Source organism: Bufo gargarizans, chromosome 7, assembly GCF_014858855.1.
Source record: "Bufo gargarizans isolate SCDJY-AF-19 chromosome 7, ASM1485885v1, whole genome shotgun sequence".
NCBI lineage: Eukaryota > Metazoa > Chordata > Amphibia > Anura > Bufonidae > Bufo > Bufo gargarizans.
In genome coordinates, this window is record NC_058086.1 from 162,851,477 (window position 1) to 162,875,742 (window position 24,266).

General features: G+C 44.2%; 1 protein-coding gene across 1 annotated transcript in view; it reads right to left on the reverse strand.

Annotated features, from left to right (window-relative positions):
• BCAR3 (BCAR3 adaptor protein, NSP family member) overlaps nucleotides 1–24,061 on the reverse strand; it is a 104,536-nt gene extending 80,475 nt beyond the window's left edge. Inside the window, exons 1-2 of the mRNA XM_044301586.1 lie at nucleotides 23,932–24,061; nucleotides 1,961–2,289 (exon numbers count right to left, since the gene is read on the reverse strand). Of these exons, the coding sequence (XP_044157521.1) occupies nucleotides 1,961–2,280 (320 nt within the window). The 5' untranslated portion in view covers nucleotides 2,281–2,289; nucleotides 23,932–24,061. The remainder of the gene's footprint in view (nucleotides 1–1,960; nucleotides 2,290–23,931) is intronic.
• Nucleotides 24,062–24,266: the final 205 nt, after the last annotated feature.

Below are 24,266 nucleotides of genomic sequence, written 5' to 3' on the forward strand. Positions count from 1 at the left end.
AATGAAGGCTGTAATAATATATGAAATCCAAATGAGGAAAATGGCCAAATGTTCTAATATAAACAACCAAATAATCTGAGGAGGAATCAGGCTAAGTTTGGTAAGGCTCACAGGGTTATGTGGCCCTGATGACGACTATAGCTCCCAAATCTACCCTTGTAAAAGCTGTAGTTAAAATTGTTAAAATGCAGCAAGGTGGTGCGAACCCACGTGATCAAAATCAAAAGTAGGTCCATTCTGGGCAACTGTCCAGTGGCTTCCTCACTGCCCCAGAATGACCTGAGACTGCCCACAAATTCCTTTGCTGCTACCACCAGTCTCCACATTTTGGAATGTCTACGTAACTGCCCGAAACTGTGTTATATTGTAGTCCAGTTGTCTTTGTACTTGGACTGAACAAGACCTTCAGACCTTTCCACTGAAGTTTTCACATTTTTTCTGGTTGACCTTCTCTTACCTTTAAATGGTAGGGCATAATTACTTGGTAGAAGCAAGCTCCAATTGCTGTGTACTGATAACATCTGGTATTTTCAGCTTCTGGTCATAGACCGAATGCACGGTGTAATAAAATGTACAAACTAGACTGAACAGGCACAGAGAGCAGCACTTTGTTGTTCGCCCTTTACAGAGCAGCAATCTGCTGGGTGTTTACCCATTTGTTGTAAGCCTGTAGACATTATAGACCCTTTGTCTTCTATAAACCTCTACAAAGTGGTTTCTATCTGTGCAGCAGTGACTGAAAAGTCCTGACAAATGAGTAAAGGCTTGTAAAAAATACTTGGGAAATACACTCAGCTTCTGCGCTGTGCCTATCATGTCTCCCAAATATAAAGGTTCTATAGCTATATCTAAATATGGCGGATAGAAAAGGATGCATAGAGCGCTTGAATTCCTTGACCGCTAGAACAGAGGTGGTATATTGGCATCTGCACATATACCAGCATAAAATGGCCACCCCTACAATCGTGAGTCTGAGCTCAGTACTCAACATGTGCGGAACTAAGGCGGGAGCAGACCTAGCAACTAGTATGGAGGCCGGGGACCACTGGAGCCCAACTCTATGGATGACAGATCACGGTTAATTATTATTCCCTTGGTTCTCAGGAGGAGACAAGTTTTAAGGCTGGGGCCACACAAGAATCTTTGTCATGAGACAGTTGTGTAATATTTCAAGGGGTTTTCTGGGATTTTAATATTAATGGCCGATCCTCAGGATAGGTCATCAGTATTTGATCGGTGGGGGTCTGACACCCGGGACCCCTGCCGATTAGCTGATGTCATGTACACCAGTCACATGGCCTAGGCACAAACTCAATCCCATTCAAATTAATGGGCCTGAGCTGTAATACCAAGCAAAACCGCTATATAATGTACGGAGCTGCGAGGAGGCCGGGTGATCGTGGGGGTGTCGGGTGTTGGACCAATCAGATACTGATAATCTATCCTGAGGATAGGCTAGCAATATGAAAATCCCAGAGAACCCCTTTAAAAGGGGTATTTCCATCCCAACACTTGGCATATACACAGGACCACAAAGAATGGGGATCCGTCTTGAACCCCAGTAACCTTGGCTATTTTTTGGGATGCCCATGTGTGTCACGCATGTGTAGCCATCTCTCCATTTGCCAAAAGAAAGGGCCCTCTTCTTGAGATAGGTGGGAGTCCCAGAGTTGGGACACAACCCTTTCTGAGATTTATAGCACATTTTGTGAATAAGCCATAATTTCATGATGTAAATACCACTTATGTGTTATAGAGACAGACAGTCTCATGGGTTTATCACAGAACAGCATTCTGCAGGTTGCTATGTATTGTGATACAAAGAAGCTGCAAAAGACAAACAATGTAAAATTTTTAACACAAATACTTTTACAAAAAATTATGTTTTTGGCCCCAAAAAGGCTTTGCAGGTGTTCCAAGCCTTCAAAACAGTCAGTAGCAATTATTTTTTTTACATTACCTGGTGGGATACATTGCTGTTCTCCTGTCCTGAAATGAATATTCCTCTATTATATCCTGCATTTTAGAAGTTGGTAGCCTGTGAGACTTGGAGTGTGGCAAGGTTCCCATGTGGCTGAACATGTCACTGGATCTAATGGGAGTCCTGTCCTTCTTTTTACGTGGTAATGTGCCATGGATACATACATTCTGAAACGAATCAGCCCGCCGCTCAGCAAGGGGGGATTTGCTACTTAGAAGATCCATTGACGATGCCAGTGGGAAAGGATGGTTCGTTTGCACGTTTCTGTGGTAACTGGCAAATTTCCCAGCGGCCATCATTCTTCAGTCCTGACAAAAAAAGAGAAGGAACAGAGCAGTTTTCATAATTGTCGAGACAAAAAGATACAGAATTCTCCATTTTCAAGAGGCCTAACAAATGCTGTGTCAGGCAAAAGAAAGAAACTACATTTCCCTTTACAGAGTGGTCTCTTGTGCTCACCACGGAACCTGAGACGCTTTCCCATTCACGGAGCCTCTGTTCTCCAGTGTGACTTTGGCTACTTTCCATCACAGTCCCTACTTAAAAAGGCCTCCATGCTTTTACGTCTGGGTTTTGTTACCAGGGTTGACTGATTATGTAATTGGTTCTTTAGATCTGTGACCTCGAAATTTATTTGCTAAAACTAAACACTTCCGAACAAAATAGATACTCACTCCACTGCCTTTTTTTGCTTGATGTTTCTTCTGACCTGAATACATAGTAATCTGAATATGGCTGGAGCTCCAAGTCAAGCAGAATCTGAGGCCCCAGAATATCATTCTAGCTCCCATTTCAGCTGGAGCAAGCTATGTTGTGTATACACATTTCATATGTTAGCCTTATCCTACATAACCTGTAATATTGAACATATACAGTGAGATACTTTTTGATGTTATTGGACCTTTTGACAAACTGTATTGGTCACTAAGACATCTTGGTGGGGCATCTGAGTTTAGGTACTCCTCTATTCTGCTACTGTAGGTGGGTGTCACAGTGGGGAGTGGGGGAAGCCCCCCACCGTGCGGTGTCAAAGGGTAAAAGGGGATCAGCCTGGCCAAAAGGAGTAATAAGGGAGCAGGTCACCTCCTACAGCATCCCTAATCCTCTCCCTGACTCCTCACCGTATGAGCGGACCCCGATGGTAGGACGGCTCATACTCTGGATTTCTAAAGACCCTGAGTCACCTTGGAAAGCCCTCACCAAGGAGCCGGGAAGAGACGGCCTGTTCATCCCAGTCATGGAGGAACAGGAGTCTCTATCTGAGGCCAGGCTGCAAGGAGAGGGGAACACATACTGCATATGGAGTTGGCAGGTAAGCGAAACCCATAACACACTTACCTGCCACAGACACACTAACTGGAACCCGTGCACAAGTGCTGCTGTCCACACCAAAATTAAGGACACAGCACAAACCACAACCACACAGGAACCCAGGACACCCATAGCTCTAATAAACGTGAGACAGGGGAATGTCTAGCAAACATGCTGGACACCAAACCTCACAAGCCATGTAACACAACACAAGACATACAACACCCTGAACATAACCCACGCAAACCAAAAGATAAGAAGGGAAAGAGACACCATAATAACATCAATGACCACAAGGGTAGCCCTCACTGGACAGATGGTAAAAGCTAGGAACAGTGAACCACCAGCATACACCAAGGCTGGAGGAAGACTGAGCTTTAGGCATCCAGCAGAGGCTAAATAGCCCAAGCAGCCACACCCACACACACATAAACCTAGTGTTCACATGGCCTAGGCACAAACTCAATCCCATTCAAATTAATGGGCCTGACCCTTCCAACACCAGACAGAGGAAGGAAGCCACTTAAAGGGGAAGTGCACACACAAGCATACCAAACCACACGTTACCACCGGCAACAGCATGCGTGACAACCAAGTCACGGCAATCACCCAAAAGGCCGAGACACTGCCACCGCATGCTCTTACAGCAACAAGTTGCCGTGGGCAACCGCAAGTGTGGCAACAGTGTCACAGCGCAAACCAAAGGCCGTGACAGTGGGTTTTCCTGTATTTCACAAACCCCAAAAGTATGCAAATTATCTCATGTCACCAAATCAGAGACTCCTCCGAAAAAAAGAGCCTCCGGAGATAGCCGTTTTGGGGTCCTTCACCAATACGTTGCAGGGTACTGGTTGACTAGATGAGAAGCCTTTGATGCAGCTTGTGATGGTGGTGGGTTCTCATTGAACAGACCTGGTCGGACTTATTGTCAGACAATGCTTCATGGGAAAAAAAGTATGCAGATTTGTTCATGTTAGCCAAACCAGAAATTCCTCTGAAATGAAGAGCAACGCAGCTTTTTTGGTGTTCTTGCCCCTCAGTGTCTACCAATGGGTCACTTTACCTTTAGATCTGGGGCTACACGGTGACAATGCACCCAATGATTATCAACGGTGTTGCAGTGTGACATGTGACATACTGCAATGCGACAATTGCAGTTGGATTTTTAGTCGCACACGACTTTCCTCTCTTACAACCAGAATGCAACTTGCCTGCAACTTTTCTGTAACTTTACAGCCAAATCACAGCTTTTAGGCTGGGGCTTCACAGTGACATGTGTTGCGTGACAGCAAATTGCAGAGATTGTTTTAGAGCTGTCATTTGTAAAAACACAACCAAATCACAAAAAGTTGCAGTCATGTGTGACTGCCATTGTGGTCCATAAGAGCAAAGTCTCGTGCGACTTATGCCCTGCAAAAATCTAACAGTGTTGTATTTTCTGCTATACCACTGAGGATACTTGGAAGCAATGTTGCGCGCTTTTCATGTCGCCTGACACATGTGTAGCCCTAACCTTAAATAATTGCACAAATGTTTTTGTCACGCAACTTTTCTGAGACTTACCGTCAAGCGACACATGGGAAATTGCTTTGGTTTGGCCAATATGGGCTAATTTGATACTTATTTTTCCATGAGCATTGCTTGAAAATAAGTCTCCATTTACTCATTGGATGGCTCTCTTCAATGAGAACCAGTACAATCGTCCCCCCCACCTCCGACTTGCAATGAAGACATCTCATCCAGCCAACCAGTATCCCGCACAGGACTGATGAGGGGCAAAGAGTCTACAGATGTTTTGCTTTACCTTTTGGAGGAATATCTTCTGTGGCTGACCTGAACTCATATGCATATTTGTTTTCCCATGGAGCATCGTTTCAACATAAGTCTCCATCCGCCGGCTGGGTCTCTTCAATGGAAACCAGTACAATCTCCCCCCAACTTGCAATGAAGGCATCTCATCCAGCCAATCACTATCCAATATACTGATGAGGGAAAAAGATCCCCCGAAACATTTGTTTCAGGGGATAAACGTACAGCAATATCTTCTACATCTCTGCCGTGCCCATGGTGGTTTACAGGAGAAGATAAAGCATATAATTGTCTATTATTACCTGCCTCCCCACACAGACTCTGGGAACATCAAGTGTGCCATGCTCAACTGGGTAAATATTTAGCCTCTCGTATTTGATAAGCGGTGAGGTGCTTGGCGTCAGTCGTTACCTTCATCTATACTTGTGGGCTGATGGCCGTTACTATGGAGCTCGTTCTTGCTGCCATATTAGCCAAGGAATGATGTCAGAACATCAAACCACTATTGTCTCTCAATCTTACTAACATCTAGAAAGGAACACACAATCACAGAATGTCAAACATGTCTCTGTATACGAGGAGATAAAAGATGGTGTCCGGGCGGAGCAAAAACAAAAAGTAAATAAAGGCTGTTGGTTATGTTCATTCATATACTAAACTAAACATATCATTGTAACTAGAAATTCTCATTATTGAAAAGCTGGCCACACACGTAATCATCTGGCGGTTCCAACTTTAAGTGTCCATATGTATTCCCATAAAGTGGGGGAGATGCACAAACATCCACAGACATTTGTAAAATCTCAATTTTGTAGATGAAAGATATTTGAGCAGTTAAAGAATGCAATTATTTTAAAGTTAAACTCTGGCGTTGAACATAGTGTCCGATCTGTGGGAGCATGTTGTAGAACAGGAGTTGAGCAGATTGATATATAGTTTTGTAGAAAAGATTTATTGATCTCTGCTCATTTTGAGCTTAGGAGTCCAGGAGGAATCCTTACTCAATGATTGCATACAGATGTGCATACAGATATAGCTAAAGGTCACTGAGCAGGACCGCCCACTGGACTCCTAAGCCCAGAATGAGCACAGTTTTAGATCGATAAATGACAAGTTATACAGGATCTTTTTTTATATATCTCAATATACTCAGATCATCTACTACCTGAAATCGAAGTGCATTTTCAATGTGAGAGGTTCCCTTTAAAGTTTTTTCTAGAATTATGGTCATACTGACCTGCTGTTTGGAGAACTTCTGGCCCCTAAGGATGTTGGTGTCATGTGCACTGCTTCTCAATGACTGGCCTCAGCAGTGATGCATCCCCAAGAGGCACATCACTGCTGGATCACATGCAGGGGAGGATTGGTCATAGACCCTACAGGGAAATTTCCTGGTGGGCCAATGCCTAGGGGGCCACCGAAGCTCTCCCGATGACTGGAGGCCAGGTACGTAATGATCTGATGCTCAACCGCCACAGTTACCCTCCTGAATTCAACTGTATTACTGTCCTCAGGATGATGATACAGTTGAATACTGTGGAGAGGGCGGCAGTATTTTGTGTTGCACTGTGGTATTTGGTACTGCTGCGGCGGTACGTTGTGCTGCCCTATGGTATTGCAGTCCCTGTTGTCTTGCCTTCTATCAATTTGGTCCTGCCTACAATATGAGGCCACTTTTAGTTTTTTTCTAGGGCCACTTTAAGTTGCCAATCTGTCCCCTGATCCTATGCCACTTGTGGACACATCACTGATGAGGCCAGTGATTTTTGGGGGAATTTATCACGCTCTACACTCCAGAATTCTGGCTTTAAAAAAATCACAAAATGATAGTATCTTCATTTACACAAAATCAACAACTCAATCTTTGTTGGTTAAGGAAAAGCAGCATTACATTGAAAATGCCTAAAATTGCATCCTACAATTTTCCATGATTCACACATGATTTGGCCTCAGTTATGACCCACCATCCTTATCATCAAAGTGGATCACTCATGAGTCACAGACAGCTTAAAATTAAGTCGCCCTTTCTTTCCTGTTCTGTACATAGCAATGATGTAGTTTAATACAGTATTATGTTCTACCCCCTGGCTAGCCACTTTTTGGGAGCATGTTTTCATGAGTAACAAAACCTAGGGACAAATTAAAGGGAATTCCCCGGTAAACCAAGCACAATGTCTTGTAGGGCTAGCTCAGCTGAATGTAATGATACTTCTCACTTAGTGATGTGTTGCTTCATTCTGGAGAAAAATAGCTTTTAATCCATATTCAAATGAGCAGTTAAGTGCACTGAGGGCGGGGCCCAAGCCACTCTGTGCACCCTTGCTCCTCCTGCTTCCTCTGCCAGCCCCTCCCTCTCCTTCTTGATTGACAGGACCAGGCAAGATGAATATGAGCAAACCTGGCCCTGTCAATGAAAAAGTAGGGAGGAGCTGGTACACGAAGCAAGAGGAGCAAGGGTGCACAGAGTGGCTTGGGCCTGATTCTGGTGCACTTGATTGCTCATCTGCATATGGATTAAAAGCACTTTTTCTTATTGTTATATACATCAAGGAGTTAAGATTTTGCCTTAAAATGATCAGATGTAAGAAACTAGTAGATAAGAATGTATTAATTTCTGGATTTTTATTACCATCATCATTATTATCTAGTGTGAGGGACAAAGCAATCAGGTTTTCTAAAAGCACCTGCACTGTTCATTTTTTGTTGCTAACATTTTTTGTTTTTGTGGGGTTTTATCACTTTATGTTCCAGGTTGTGGGCGTTTTCTCAGAAATGACTTAGAAAACACAATACAGACAGGCAACAGTCTGCAAATTCAGGCAGTCCCAGGTCAAAAATGGGCAGGACTTGTGTAAGCTCCACCCATAAAAGGCAGATTTAGCACAAGTTGGGTGCATTCCAGGGGGTGGACTCCATTCACCCTTAATTTATGAACTGCATAAGCAATTTTCAAAGAAATCATGTGAAACATATTAGACTATAAATCTCTTTTTACTTCTAAAAGTTATTTACATTAAAGTAAACTTTTTATATGAAGCCACCACAGTGTGACCCCAGTAGGTATTGTACGTACTACATTTCAGCACCGACATAGGGGTGATGCTGTGGTGCACACTGTAAAAGTATATTACACAGTTTACTTGTTTCGGAGTGGGAGTCAATCCAGCAGAGCCTTCTGAGCGTGAAATGCTGTCCAGCACAGCTGTGCACTCCCAAAAATTAGGCGGAAAGTGAGCAGCTGTCACCAGCGAAGTGAATAATGTACTTTCACATTCAAGCACGATCCTTCCAACTAAGATTCCTGGAATTTTACAGCAGGTTATCAATTCTACATAGGGCTGTCGTGTCCTTACACTGAAGACTAACAGATCCATGACACACAAACACAAGGTTGTAACTGTAACAGAGTAGGGTCACCTATACAGATAAACGACTACAGAGCGGAACTGCACAAATAATTCCCAAAAATCAAAAAGTATAGAATTCTAAAACTATAGGAAAATGAACTGATTAGGTGGATTCCCAGCAAATGTTGGGCAGCATGGTCTTGGGCTTGCATCTGATCATCTGTGTGCAGGTAAAAAATTTGCTCTGGGGCCCAGTAATTTTTAGTTACGCCACTGCAGATGCCATCCATGTTGTGTTTGTGCTCTTTCACGGACCCGTGGACTTCAATGGGTATGTTTGGTCTGCATCCCGGACTAAAGGGGTGCATGTCTCCATCAGTGCAAAACCAATGATGTGTGAATATATAAGAGCTACATGCTAATCTAATTAATAAATGTTGGCTGGAGGTGCTTAGAGTGTATATAAAATATATATATATATATAAAGAGTAAAAAAATCGGACTGCACTCCAAGCGTATCCTCTCAAAAGATGTTTTTAATCACACATGTGATGGCAAAAGCGACGTTTCGGCTCAAGCATGAGCCTTTTTCAAGCTCCATTTCTGTTTGTGCGTGTGACAAGTGGTGACATGCATCACTGTGCGAGGGAAGTCCAGTGAATAGAATAGGCACAGATACAGATGAGTAGTCCTACAAAAAAAACTAATGGCAGAAGACACATGTAGGGGTTTCATGCTTTATCTTTAAAGACCTATCTGTATCAAGCTGATTTCCAGAAGCTTTACAAATTCCTTTTCCTTCCTTGACAATCAGCTCGCTGATCACTGTATCCTGCAGACTAAAGGCGACCCCCTCCTCTATGATGTTTGTTTAGTTACACCTAAAAAGCTAAACCTTTCAGATCTTCTCATCCCCTCAAAGAGAGGAAGAACAAATGCTGGCTACATTACTGCCTGTGAAGTGAGATGAAACAGGGCGCTGAGAGCTCAACACGTGCCCATAGAACAACGCTGCACAACGGCCATGGTGAGAGACATGGCGTAAGCACTATCCGGACCTGTACTGATAGGAAACCACTGAGAAATTACACTATTCAGCTACCAACTGTAACTGGGAATAGAAAACAAAAAATACAAAAATAGGATAGTAAAGAGTAGGCAAAGGCAGCATATTACATATTAAAGTTCACCATATACATTAGATTAATGTCAGCCAACCCTGCTGAGTATGTCGGAAACTGGTGGAACATCTCAATGTTAGACCTCATGCACATGTCCGTTGTTTTGGTCCGCATCCGAGCCATTCACTTCAATGGGGCCGCAAAAGATGCGGACAGCACTCCGTGTGCTGTCCGCATCCGTTGCTCCGTTCCGTGGCCCCGCCAAAAAAATATAACATGTCCTATTTTTGTCTGCGCTTTGCACACCACGGTCGTGTGCATGAGGCCTTTCCCTGATGGCAGAGGATCAGACTGTTCGATTTCAACATGTAAGTGGCTGCAAGAGCATTCGCTATAACTCCCTCTGGCAGGAGCCTTTCTCCCTTGAGAAAAAATAAAGGATTGACCATGTTGAAATCCAACAGCCCAGTCTTTTTTCTCCCCCAACATCTGTTGTTAGGGAAAAGTTCAGACAACCCCTACACACATTAGATAGCTGGGTTCAAATGACAATCTACTGTGCAAGCCCAGCTCTAAGGCTAGTTTCACACTAGCGCAGTTGTATCTGGCATGCTTTTCCGGCAGGGAACAGCCTGCCGGATCTCTCTGAATTCCAGCATTGCCGGTAGCTACTGCGTTGCCATCCAGGCCAATAAACTATAATGGTGACTGGGGGAGATCTGGCCGCAACCCGGCAAAAATTCTAAGAATCGGCTGTACGAAAACTGCTGCATGCAGCGGTTTTCGTCCGGCCATTTTTCGGCATACTTGCTGGGTTGTGGCCGGATCTATTCTCCGCCAGTCCCCATTATAGATAAAGGGGCTGCTGGGCATTCGGTAGCATCCGGCATTGCTGGATCCAGACATTTCCAGCAAACTGTCTAACACTAGTGTGAAACTTGCATAAAGCGGATCTACATGGGGGCAATTACTGAGTCAATTATGAGAATCGGCTCGTGTAAAGGTCCTGAAGATCACCTGATAACCAAGAAAAACCATTGGGTGATCGTTTACATGGGCACCTAAATCCTCATTTCTGAGCAGCAGATTTTGCTGTGTGAACAGCGATCTTCTGCCCTGAGACAATTAATCTGGACGGGCTATAGCAGTACCTATTACTCATTCCCATACAGTGAAGGTGATTGCTGCTTGTAAATGTAGCTCTTACCCCCAGTGATGAGCAGGCAGTTTACTGGACAGAAAGGTTCCTTCCCAATTATTGCCTTCTCAGTAGACACATGTAAGACTCTCATATTAGCCTTTGCTTTCACACTGGCGTTTTGGCTTTCCGGTTGTGAGATCCGTTCAGGGCTCTCACAAGCGGTCCAAAACGGATCAGTTTGGCACTAATGCATTCTGAATGGAAAAGAATCCGCTCAGAATGCCGCGGTTTGCCTCCGTTCCGTCTCCATTCCGCTCTGGAGGCGGACACCAAAATGCTGCTTAAGCCAAACGGATCTGTTCTGACACACAATGTAAGTCAACGGGGACGGATCCATTTTCTTTGACACAATAGAAAACGGATCTGTCCTCCATTGACTTTCAATGGTGTTCAAGACGGATCCGTCTTGGCTATGTTAAAGATAATACAAACGGATCCGTTCTGAACGGATGCAGACGTTTGTATTATTTCAACGGATCCGTCTGTGCAGACCTATGAGGGATCCGCACCAAACGCAAGTGTGAAAGTAGCCTCAAATAACAAAAATGGCCTTAGGACAACAACAACAAATAGCGAGTCCTTGAAGATTAGCCTGGCTCTGTTGAGCAGCAGAGAAGCTTTTGTGTTTCTTCTTACTTCCGCAGCAGAGTTGTGAAGCTTCCCCCATTCTCTACCCTACGCTTTAGTCTACGTGACCGTGAGCCCTACTCACCTCTTTATGACATCACACATTCCAGTACCATCAGTGACACCATCCATCCACCTCTCAAAAGTGGTCATGACAGAGGATAAACCTGTTCTGATCCCCTCCAACATGTGCCTGTTAACCTGCCAGCCTTATACAAAATGAGTTTGACCTCGGAGCAGTTGGGCAGTGACCTTTGCGTTGTAAAGCATTTCCAGCCAACATTCCAAGTGTCCGTGGAAATCCTGTTAAGAGGTTCTACAGGTGAATCTTATTTTGTTTCTTAGAGGACGCTTTTGCATAGATGTAGCCAACCTCTCCATTATGTACCTCTCCTTCCATTCCAGTATCTCCGCCACGGACATCATCTATGTTCATATAACTAACCATAAGGTTGAAGGGAACCTGTCAGCGGCAAAACCCACCCCAAACCGCCAGCAGTACCTTCAAGTAGCCGGCAGTGAGTTTCTAATGATGATTTTCTTCCTGCAGTCAGATGCGGTAAAAGCAGGAAAAAACTTTATTTTATCCTCCGTCCGCGCTATTTTTGAGTCACTCTTGAAGTCAAGCGGGCAGCGGCCTCCTTGCTACAAGTCAAGGTAACCGCGCCCCCTTCCCTGCCCCTTTGCTGTGACTGACCACGCGTATGCCCGACAGCCGGCTGTCAGTCACAGGAGAAGGGGCAGGGAAGGGGGTGTGATTACCTTGACTTGTAGCAAGGAGGCCGCTGCCCGCTTGACTTCAAGAGTGACTCGAAAATAGCAAGGACGGAGGATAAAAGAACGTTTCTTCCTGCTTTTACTGCATCTGACCGCAGGAAGAAAATCATTAGAAACTCACTGCCGGCTACTTGAAGGTACTGCTGGCGGTTTGGGGTGGTTTTTGCCGCTGACAGGTTCCCTTTAAGTAAAAATAACGGACAGATAGTTTGTTAATAGATTATGATAGATGTTAATGCCTGAAGAAAGGTCCGATGCGGACTGGAAATGCGTTGCAAATTAACTAATAAAAACAATTCCTGAACCCGAACTACAGTATATCCTAACTGTCTTCTGGAGGTAGTGCCGAGCACTGAAGTCACTGTTCTCTTCTTCTTTCCCTTCCCATTTATCCAGCATTCAGCCTGGTGGGGCGGCACCTACATTCAAGCCTCAGCGGATTGTTGCACCCTCAGCGCAACACAGCCGGCTCCCTTCTATATATCCTGCAGGCAGAGGTGTAGCTAAAGGCTCATGGGCCCTGGTGCAAGGGTTGAGCTTGGGCATCCCTTACCTCAGTGCTTTGTGGACAGGGAAAGGGAGGCACATAGCCGTTCTGCTATCTGAGGCAAAAATTTAAACGGCACCCCCCTTCCCCATCCCATGCCAAATTCTTGACTTAACCCCTTCCCTCCAACCAGAGGTGTAACTTGACCTGCATGCACTTTCTAAAATACCGTTGTTCTTATGAGGCACAAGGGTCTTTGGGCCCCTCAGGCTCCTGGTTCCGGTAGCGACTGCTACCTCTGCACCCCCTATAGCTACGCCCCTGCCTGCAGGCTCTCCCATGTGCACTCTCCCTCTCTTGTCCTAGCTAAAGACAGATAGTCGGCACTCAAGTCAAACACTCAAAGAATATGAAACAATTCATTTTAATGGATTCCCAAATATAAAATTACATATATTTTATATTTGGGGATCTATAACATTTTGTTGTCTCAGCTCTTTTGAGTTGATACCTCGAGTGCTGACTATGTGTATATTGTCTATTAAACACGATCCTTAGAGCGTGGTCAGAGCACTCGGCATATTACGTGTGTCTACAGTCTGTGTCTGGTGAGCCACTTGTAGATTATGTAAGGATTACGGTAAAGTGATGGCTATTCTTTTCCTGGTATAATCACAGCTGTTAGATCACCACCGCAATACTTCCCTGCGTATGCCAACGCATGGAAGCTCCAAGGGCAAACTCATCTAACATATTGGGAAAATGCATAACTAATAACTGAAGTGGACATGGAAAGCAGACAGGTGTGAGGGGCACAAATTTCCATAAGGATGATAGTGCTATACCAACTATCATCTTTGGTAGTCACAGAGCCAACCGGAGCAGAGCAGGCGCTCATTGTAGTGGTGGCCTCATAAGCGCCATTATTACCGAGGGAGATATACTACAAGCAGACATGACCAGCTACTTAAAGGGCCTCTATCAGCAGATTTGTACCTATGACGCTGGCTGACCTGTTACATGTGCACTTGGCAGCTGAAGGCGTCTGTGTTGGTCCCATGTTCATATGTGTCCGCATTGCTGAGAAAAATTAGGTTTTAATATATGCAAATTAGCCTCTAGGAGCAACGGGGGCGTTGCCATTACACCTAGAGGCTCAGCTCCCTGCCGCACCCTCTGCACTTTAATTGACAGGGCCAGGTATGATCATGTTTTCATTGCCTGGTCCTGTAAATCAAAATGGAAAAAGCGCGTAAGCTGAAGGCCTGCTGGATATTTTGCGATTCTGGGGTCGAAGTCGTGGAACCTTTTGAGTCAAACTGCAAACCCATTCAGTTCAATGGCTGCAGTGCTACTTAACGATCATGTATCAAGGCCAAGATCCCTGTGTAGCCCCATTGTAAACCACTTATCTCATGCAGGAACAAGTCATGCTGAAATACAACATGCCCGATCCTTCTTACTTTGACATTATCATTGGGGAGAGTTGAGAGATCCTGAAAACGCATTGAGTGGAATCTACAAACCCAGGGGGAGATTTATCAGAACTGCTGTAAAGTAGAACTGGCTTTGTTGCCCATAGCAACCAATCAGATTCCACCTTTCATTTTTCACAGCTCCTTTGGAAAATGAAAGGTGGAATCTGATTGGTTGCTATGGGCAACTAAGTCATTTCTACTTTACACCAGTTTGGTAAATCTGCCCCCCAGTGTATCAGTAGAGTGGTATCAAAAAGATACACATTTTTGCAAAACTATGATTTGAGGAAAACATCTGTGATTTTTTTGTTTTACGCTGCCATCACTGCTTTTCTGAAAAGTGGTCGGGGTGTAGGGGCTTAGCAGGAAGGGCAGAACTAGTTCCACACTGCCATATGAAACGCCAGTTTTGGTAGACCATTACCTAATGCTTATGGCCACCTCAACATCCTTTCAAAGTGGTACACACAAAATAAGTCAGTAAAATAATAAATCAGTAAAACAATATCAATGAAGCCTAAAATAAAATGACCTTTAATAGGGACCTGTCACCTCTCTGGACACATCTGCTTTAGTAACTACCTCCATTCTCCATGTAATAACAATTCTGGAGCATCTATCCTTATGACTTTATGTTCTTCCATTCCTCTATTATTCCTTCAAGCTATGAATGACTTACCAGCATTCTGCAGTGAAGGTCCAGATGGGAGTGTGTCCTCGCACAGTTTGACACTGGCAGCACTGATTGTATTGTGTCAGACTGTGCAAGGGCACAACCTCAGCAGGTAACACCCCTCTGGACCTTCATTGCAAACTGCTATTAAGTAAGTCATTCATAAATTCTAGCAGGAATAATAAAGGAATGGCACATCATAGAGTCACAAGAATAGATGCTCCAGAATTATTATTACATGGGGAATGCAAGTAGTTAGTAAAACAGACCTGTCAGGGGAGGTGACGGGTCCACTTTATATATACAGAATGAGTCTGTTTTTACAAATGTAAAGAATAAGTATGCAGCTAATTGCAGCTGAAGTCTGAACTGTCATCAATCAAATCCTCCGACATTAATATGAGACCTGGCTATAAACAGGAGACCGGGCACAGGCATCTCGTACTGATAAACACGGTCTGCCGGCATCACCGCAGTTCTAGCCTGACTTTGGGAGGCCCTTTTCCAGGCTTTGCTGTGGGGTCTGCAGAATTCCTGAATGATAACTGAGTGCATAAACCTTTTTATGTAGACTATTTATCTGTACAGCAAGTCAATGCTTCAAGAACAGCTGCATACCTCCCAACTTTAGAAAGATGCAAAGAGGGACAATATGAGCGGCGCGCATCACGGCAGTTTTTTTCATACTAGGCCACGCCTCTAACTCCGCGCAAAGCATAATTACTGACTCCGTCACAACTGCAGCAGCTGGGGATCGGTGAGGTGAGTGCAAGTTCCTTTATTTTTTTTTTACAGCATGTAATATGCGCTTCAATATCCATTTAAATATTAGCAGATAAATCCTCGGATTATAGATATTTTAAGGTTCAAATTGCACAAAATATTAAAATTGTGGTCTAATATACAAGTAGAAACCATACACTTTAGTAAAGATCAATATAGTAAATTTATTAATGCCCATGTATGCATTAATTCTCCTGGTCAAAAAGAGGGACATTTAAGGATCAAAGAGGGACAGAGGGACTTGGTTCAAAAAGAGGGACTGTCTCTCCAAAAGAGGCATGCAGCTGCATAGCTGACATTTGAAGATCTAGCCACGCTTCACACATATGACGTCATCACGGAGATGCACCTCAGCTTAATTTGTCTCCGAAACTCTCCTTCTCTCCAGAAAATATGATAAGGTTCATCTCAGTGGCGTAGATAGAAATTACTGGGCCCCACAGCAAATTATTGAATGGGGCCCCTCTCCCCCAGTAATTTTTTAGCAACCCCTTCCTTTCATGCCGCCCCCATTCCTGTGGCTAGTAAAGATCGCTCAGACCCGGCCCGGCAGCTGTTCCATCCGTTTTCTACATTGTCTATACTGTCACTGTATATAATTTCATTGTGTAATACTTTTGAGGGGGCCCTGACATAGTCTTTTAGCCCTCCTCCACCTAGATGGGCCCCTTCTGGGTCAGGGCCCCAAAGCTTCCCCTGCTTCCACTATAGCTACGCCCCTGGTTCAACTACTATGATACATTCGACTCTGCTACATCAGGACAGGAGGCTGATTTTGTGCTGTCTGGGAAAGATGTTGCAACCAGTGTGACCAAACTGAAGGCACAAGGTTTCCATTCATATCAAAAGAACAATGATGCAGAACAATGTGGCCCAGACATTTAGAGGCAGCCTACTTGCTCAAGCCTCTCTTACTAAGGAGGACGATAGGAATGTGCGTCTCCTCCAACTGTCTCCCAACTGCAGAGCCCCTATCCGAGAGATGGTAAGCCAACAATAAGCCAGATGGCCTGAGCAATGCCCTGCACAGCGACAAACTTCAAATGCATTGTTAGCACAAAAGGGCATTTGAGCGCAGAAGACGGGCGCACTAAAACCTTCTCTAAGAGCAGCCACTCCTGGCGAACAGAACGCTCCTTGTATTCTAAGAGAAATGCATATGCTAAAGGTGCCAACATGCTCATTAGTACAATCGCCTGACTATAAAGGCAGCGGCATAGCGGAACGATTACAAGCAGCATGGGTGGTGGTGGCGAGGTTCTGGTCTATATTGAACTGGGTCACTTAGGAATGCCCCGCTAGTAGTGATTTCACACTTTATTAAAGGGGCTCTCCGGGAATAAAAAAATTAAAATACTTTATATTCACAAATACTTTTCATTACTTAGAATGGCTTGTTTTGTCTAGGGACCAATCATTAGGAGAAATAAAATGTCCGCCGTCCTATTAATACACACAAAACCTGTCCTAATCACACAGCAGGACAAGTTACATCACCACAATGAGCCATAGTGCTGCCTCATCCTCCTCTCTGCTCTGCTCGTCAGGGATTATGATCCTGAATACAGGTGAATCTCTGTGGGAATGGAGAGGATGAGGAAACATCATGTCTCCTCATGAACTAAATTCCCCAGAGATTCAGCTAAAGTTCTTATCATCTGTATTCAGGATCATAATACCTGACAAGTAGAGAGGAGGAGGATGAGGCAGCTCTTTACCTTAGTGTTGTAAAGTAACTCGTCCTCATGTGTGATCAGGACAGGTTTTGTGTGAACTAATAGGACAGCGGCCATTTTGTTTCCCCTGATGATTGCCCCCCAAACAAAACGAGCCATTATAAATAATGAAAGGCATTTGAGAATATATTTATAATAAAGTAATATTTAAGTATTTTCATTTTCTTAATTCCCGGAGCATCCCTTTAAGGCGCAGAACGTGTAATTCAAAAAGATTTTGTGTCATTACATACATTATAGAGCGAATAAACTGTCACGTACATACAAACACAGGGGCACAATGTTTAATAAATGACCCCATATTTTTTGGGAGAATCGATTAAAGGGCATCTGTCAGCAGATTTGTACCTATGATCAGGGCCGGTGCAAGGATTTTTGCCAACACAAGCGAAGCTACATTTTGGTGCCCCCCTCCCCCCCCCGCTTCTCCTCTTTGTGGTCCTGGTATCTTCTCTCTGCTTCAGACAATGGCTGGTTTAAAGGACCATATTTTTCGCCCTCTAAGACACACCTAGGTTTTAGAGGAGGATAATAAGAAAAAAATATTTTCCCATTACACCTCAGGTCAGACCAGCAATCAGACCCCCAATGTTAATCAGACCTCAGATCAGAACCCCATGTCAGACATCATCCCCCAACCATCAGCCCCCCATGTCACATTTCTCCCCCTCCATGTCACATTTTTCCGCCCTCCCCCAGGGTGCGCCCTAAAGCGGCCGCTTGGTCTGCCTTATGGTAGCACCGCCCCTGCCTATGATACTGTCTGACCTGTTACATGTGCGCTTGGCAGCTGAAGACATCTGTGTTGGTCCCACATTCATATGTGCCCACATTGCTGAGAAAAATGGTGGAAGCATGGTGGCTCACTGGTTAGCACTGGTGCCTTGCAGTGCTGGGGTCCTAGGTTCAAATCTGGCCAAGAACAACATCTGCATGGAGTTTGTATGTTCTCCCTGGTTTCCTCCCACCTCCAAAGACTTACTGATAGGGAACTTAGATTGTGAGCCCTGTTGGGGACAGTAAGTGATGATGTCTGTAAATGTAGTAGCGCTATATAAGTGCATTAAATAAATACATATATGCAAATGAGCCTCTAGGAGCATTGCCATTACACCTAGATGCTCTGCTCTGTCTGCAACTGCCGCGCTCTCTCCACTTTGACAGGGCCAGGCAGTGAGATGCCACCATGGTCTTGTCAAAGTGCAGAGGGCACAGTACTTGCAGAGAGAGAAGAGCCTCTAGGTGTAATGGTAACGCCCCCATTGCTCCTAGAGGCTCATATGCATATAATAAAACCATTTTTCTCAGTAATGCTGACACATATGAACATGGGACCAACACAGACGTCTTCAGCTGCCAAGCGCACATGTAACAGGTCAGGTCATAGGGACAAATCTGCTGACAGATGCCTATATGTGCCCATATTGTGACATTTGGCCACTATTTTTTGCACTGCGGTCAGCGCTAGGGTGTAATATAATGATATAATGCAAATGTGAACTGCATTAAAATGTAATGTCAGTGAACATCCCACAGTGTAGCCTGGAGATATGGAATTCTCTAAACTAAGAGATAAAGGGGCAGAATGCGCAGAGGAATACAGCAGACACCTTTGATGTAATGAACTAAGGTCATCCCCACTCCCAATCCCTCCACAGACATGAGATTGATTAGATGATCCCCTCAAAATTGGTGGGCATCCCCAGTACAGATGTCATGCTTATGGAAAGTGCTGATGTAGGCATTGTTGGCCAAAAGGGGCCTTCTTTCCTAAGGTTTGCCAAAGATTCCTTATCTGATGATGGTGAAGAAAGCCCTGGTGAGGGGCTGAAATGTTGTCCTGAACAAGAGTGAATAAATCGCATTTTCTGCAGGAACCTTTAGTGCAGCGACTTCATTTATCTGATGGATTTTTCTGATGATCGGACATTTCTGAGGACCATGTCTTTCAGTCACCGGCTTACGTCCGTTACACAGTCATACTCAAGTATAAACTGATCTGTGAAATTAAATCTGTTGAAGCAAATTTCTAACAAATCTGCTACTTCTCTATTTGTGCATTGTTGTTTGCATCACTTCATTACAGAGCTGGGGAATATAATATCTCCTTATGGAGAGCTTCTTAAACGGCGTGAGGAGTCTTATAGGTCATGAACGCTTCTCTGGAATTCTGAGAAAAATTAATGTATGCAAATGAGCTCTTAGAAAGCTCTGCCTGATGCCACTAGATGTAAGGTAGCTATCCTACAAGTCAATGCTCAACATTTTGAAAGGCCTTGAGACACGACCTGGACAATAATTAAGCCAACAAAACGGTGCATCTTAGGCCACTCCCCTTTTCTAGTGACATCCCGCCCTTTTTATAAGCCCCGCCCCTATTCGAGCAAGTCAATAAAAGTGTAGAAACTCTAGTTGCTCCAAATTGCATCAACACTGCACCAATTTGTGCCACTTTTTAGGAAGATTTTAGGTGCAGGTGCATTATTAAATCTGGACCAAAGTCTACCTAACCAAGTCACATAATAGGGGGCAAGCAGCCTCATCCAAAACAGCCTTGGTCATCTAAATCTGGCACAAGGAACATAAGAATTTTGGCACTCCTAGTAAATCCACTCACAGTACTTAAAATACTTTCATAGGGACAAAGTGCATCAGAAAATGTATTAATTAATAAAAAAAACTAACAAAACAAAACCAAAATTTGACTTTAATGTACATGAAAGAAAAGAACGAGGGAACCTCACCGCTACAGTAGTGATGTTTGCCACTCCGGATATGAAGAGGAGGCATGTACCGTACTTCTTGAGAGCGTATAAGGAAAGAGAAGGAATGATGTGTTTGCATGTTGATTATAGCACAACGTGCCAGAAAGTTACACAGAACAGGTCAGGAATCTCATCTGCTCTCCAATAAACCTGTGATCTGCACAGAACCTACCAGGAAATGCATGCTTACACCAGTCCTGCCGTCTGCTGGTGCGGTGCTGTGGCGTCGGTGGTCGCCACGCAGTGCCGCGCCAAATTTTTTGTAGGTTCCCACTCGAGGAGGCAACTTTGTCGGGGTGAGTGGGCTTATTCTTTTTGATCAAAATGTGCACTAATGCCTCATGTAAGCATGCAACATAGGGGCCTGTATACTATTTTTGGCGCTGAGAAGCGAAGTTAATTATGCTGAGAAGCAGTTATTAGATCAAAGCATAACATGAGGAGGTGTGATCCAGGTCCTTTCTTGTTTTTGGATATTTTATGTGTCCTTCCTATGTTTCTTTCTTCTTGGCGTGAGATATCCTGGTATAAAAGGTGCAAGATTACCATCTTTGAAATAAACTGGGCATACACATACGATAACTGTTGACCGAACGCTCATTCAGCCGAAAGCCGTCTCTCCCGATCCTATCATACATAGGCATGCTTGTCTTTATGGAGAGGGAGGAATACACCAGGTGTAAGGGGAGAATAAGAAGGCCCCGTACATAAGTTGGTCAGCCAAACATGCCCTCACATCAGTCATCAGGGGTGAGCTGGGAGGCCCCATACACATAGATGGCTGGCCAAATCCTCCCAAATTGGATGGTTCGACCAATATAATGGGCATGGCCAGCTTTAGGGTATGTTCACACGTGGTAGAAAAATCCACAGTGAAATCAGCAACCTTTTTTTTAAGTTCATGTGGATTTTGGTGCTGATTTTATTGTGGATTTCGATGCAGATTTCATTGTGGATTACGATTGCCTATCAAAATCTATGGAGAAATTGGGCTTCACAAAATCCGCAACACATGCTTTCCACAGTGGAACACAGACACAAATTTAAGCTCCACAGGGAATTATTTATGATGCCGATTTTTCCGAATATATGCATTCTGCCATGTGTGCAGGCACCCTTACTCTACAAGCACAAAGGTTTTTTTTTTCCAAAGCTGGTCATCGTGGGATATCTGAAGTCATAGTGTACCGTTATCGGAAAGGCATGGATTATTTTTCCTATTAAAAAAGGGTCAAGAGTCAAGAAACCACAAGGACATTTTCAAACATTATTAAAAGGTCGTCTTCTTAAGAAAAGAAAAGAACATTTTTATTAGATCTGGATATATTGTATAAAGTACAGCCACCTTGTCTATACTGTGGTTTCCAGTCCCACACAGGCTGGGAGGTCACTGGTTGTCAATTTTGCAATAACCTTAGGCTACTTTCACACTAGCGTTTTAGTTTTCCGGTACTGAGATCCGTCATAGGGGCTCAATACCGGGCAAAAAACACTTCAGTTATGTCCCCATTCATTGTCAATGGGGACAAAACTGAACTGAACAGAACGTTGTGCTCCAAAATGCATTCCGTTCCGTTTAGTTGCGTACCCAGACCGAAGAGCAAACCGCAACATGTTGTATTTTGCTTTCCGTCCTGGGATGCGGAGCAATCCGATCACAGGCCGATCATTACTATACTTCTAAAACTTGGGGGGTATTATCCCTCCTTGGGGGAGAGAGCACCTTAATCGGCCGGAGGAGACTTAGGCTACTTTCACACTAGCGTTTTTGCTGGATCCGGCAGGGTTCAGCAAAAACGCTTCCGTTACTGATAATACAACTGTCTGCATCCGTTATGAACGGACCCGGTTGTATTATCTTTAACATTGCCAAGACGGATCCGTCATGAATTCCATTAAAAGTCAATGGAGGACGGATACGTTTTCTATTGTGGAAGAGAAAACGGATCCATCCCAATTGACTTGTCTTGCTCCCCATCCCAGGACGGAAAGCAAAATACAACATGTTGCGGTTTGCTCTCCGTTATGGTAACGCAACTAAACAGAACGGAATGCATTTTGGAGCATTCCGTTCTGCTCAGTTCAGTTTTGTCCCCATTGACAATGAATGGGGACAAAACGGAAGCGTTTTTTATTTCCCAGTATTGAGCCCCTATGACGGATCTCAATACCGGAAAACTAAAACGCTAGTGTGAAAGTAGCCTTAGACATTTGTCCACATGTAGAAGTTCTTAGGAGACACATGAAACCTTCAAGGCCATTTGGTAACCATCTACAGATGATACTGCACTGCGATCCTGCAGGTCACAAGAACTTGGAACACCACAAGGTTTCATTTGCTAATGTACATGAAAGTGATGAGTGGATAATACATCATAACTGTCAGGGAGGACAATCCCCACATGGCAGAACCTCTGGAAATTAAATTGGACATGCTACTACTAAATATTCAGTGACGGATCCCGGCGACAGATAGAGAAAATCCATAAGAATATTACTAAGCCCAAATGAGTTGCCCTTCCTGCCATCGGTACTAGAGAACACAGGAGCCATTCAAGACCACATCCACATGGCTCATGTTAATCTACAGCAGATATCAGAAGACGACGATACATTTTCCACCTGGAAATATTTGGTCAGTCACGGACAGATCATTTTTTGGAGCTCATTCACTTGACGCTGTTACATCCGGATCCGTGAAAAACAAATAGCGCACGGATGGATTGCGTGCACCGTCCGTTCTTTCCCATTGAATGGACGGGTCTGATCCGCAAAAAGGAAACAGAATAGGGGTAAAGTTATTTTCTTGGACTGGGCAGAGGGATTCATTAATTAAAAAAAAGAAACATATTTGTGACTAGACCCATGTGTGTAACTATAGCCATAGCACCCATAGGACTTGCTATGGGCCCCAGATTGGGGGGGGGGGGGGGGGGGGGGCTCAATCAGGTGCAAGAACATTGTACCTTTTTGTAGAGAATAACAATAAGGTGTTTAGTTTTTTTTCATTTTTTTGCTATAATATGGGTTTGCTGATGTATGGTGCTATTATACATACCTTTATTTATTGCTACTTATGCTGCTGCTTTAATTTTCTTACATCTCATTTTGCTAGGGGGCCCTATGTATTATTGGTATGCAAATGAATAAATAGCCCCATTGACTTTTATGGGTCTGCTTTTGTCCTTTATTTAAAAAAAAAGTACGGTCATGTGAATAACCAGTTACAAATGCTACGTATCACCCATATTATCTGCACGACCACAGCTAGCACAATTCTACTATCCAGCCAGCTCCACTACACATATAATATTGTGAGATTTAAAAAAAATAGTATACGGTAAGAATCAGTGACTACGGCAGGAGATGGAGTTCAACCCATTTACAATATAAGCTTATAGTCAATGACCTGGTAATGTGACCCAGTTCCTTATCAGAAATACTCCTGAGATCAGTAAACTGAAATATAACTGTATTATCTGTATGAAGTGTTTGCAAATTCCAATCTTTATGGCTGCTCCAGAGTGCGTATCCCTAGGTGACTTCAAAGCCATGTACGTGTAACCTCAAGAATGACCTGGAGGTCTAGTATCCAACGCAATCCAATTCTAGTCACAATAAGAAATACCAGCAGGATTCACTCCTCTCCCATGGGTGCCATTCACCCTCACAACTTTAGATATGCAAGAATCATACGGGGACAATCACATCTTATTCATTGCCTTCCTATTCGTTTCCTAAAGAGTCACTGGTAACTCTCCACAACCCCAGATCACCTCTGCACAGGGAACGAGGGGTGCAGTTTAAAGGTAGTGCAGCTTAAATGTCCCCTCACCTGTGTGCCTATGGAAAGAGTCTGTTATCCAGCCAGCATAGTGTCCAGTCCAGGTCCAGAATCATGAGCTATGTCAGTGCTCTTCAGCAGGATTCACGCATTCTCCAGCAGCTCAGATCCAGCAGCTATACCAGCAGGCAGCTCAGACAGCAGCAGCAGGGCAGGCTCTGCACTTGGCAGCCACTCCCCTGCCCTGCCTGCTTGGTGTGATGGGGAGCCTGGGGCTGCTCATTTACATGGGATGACCCAGCTCTGCCCTGCACTGCACACAGGGCACATGGACACATTCACTGCCCATTGTCTGCAGCGGCTTGTGGTGTTACTGCTGTTTGTTT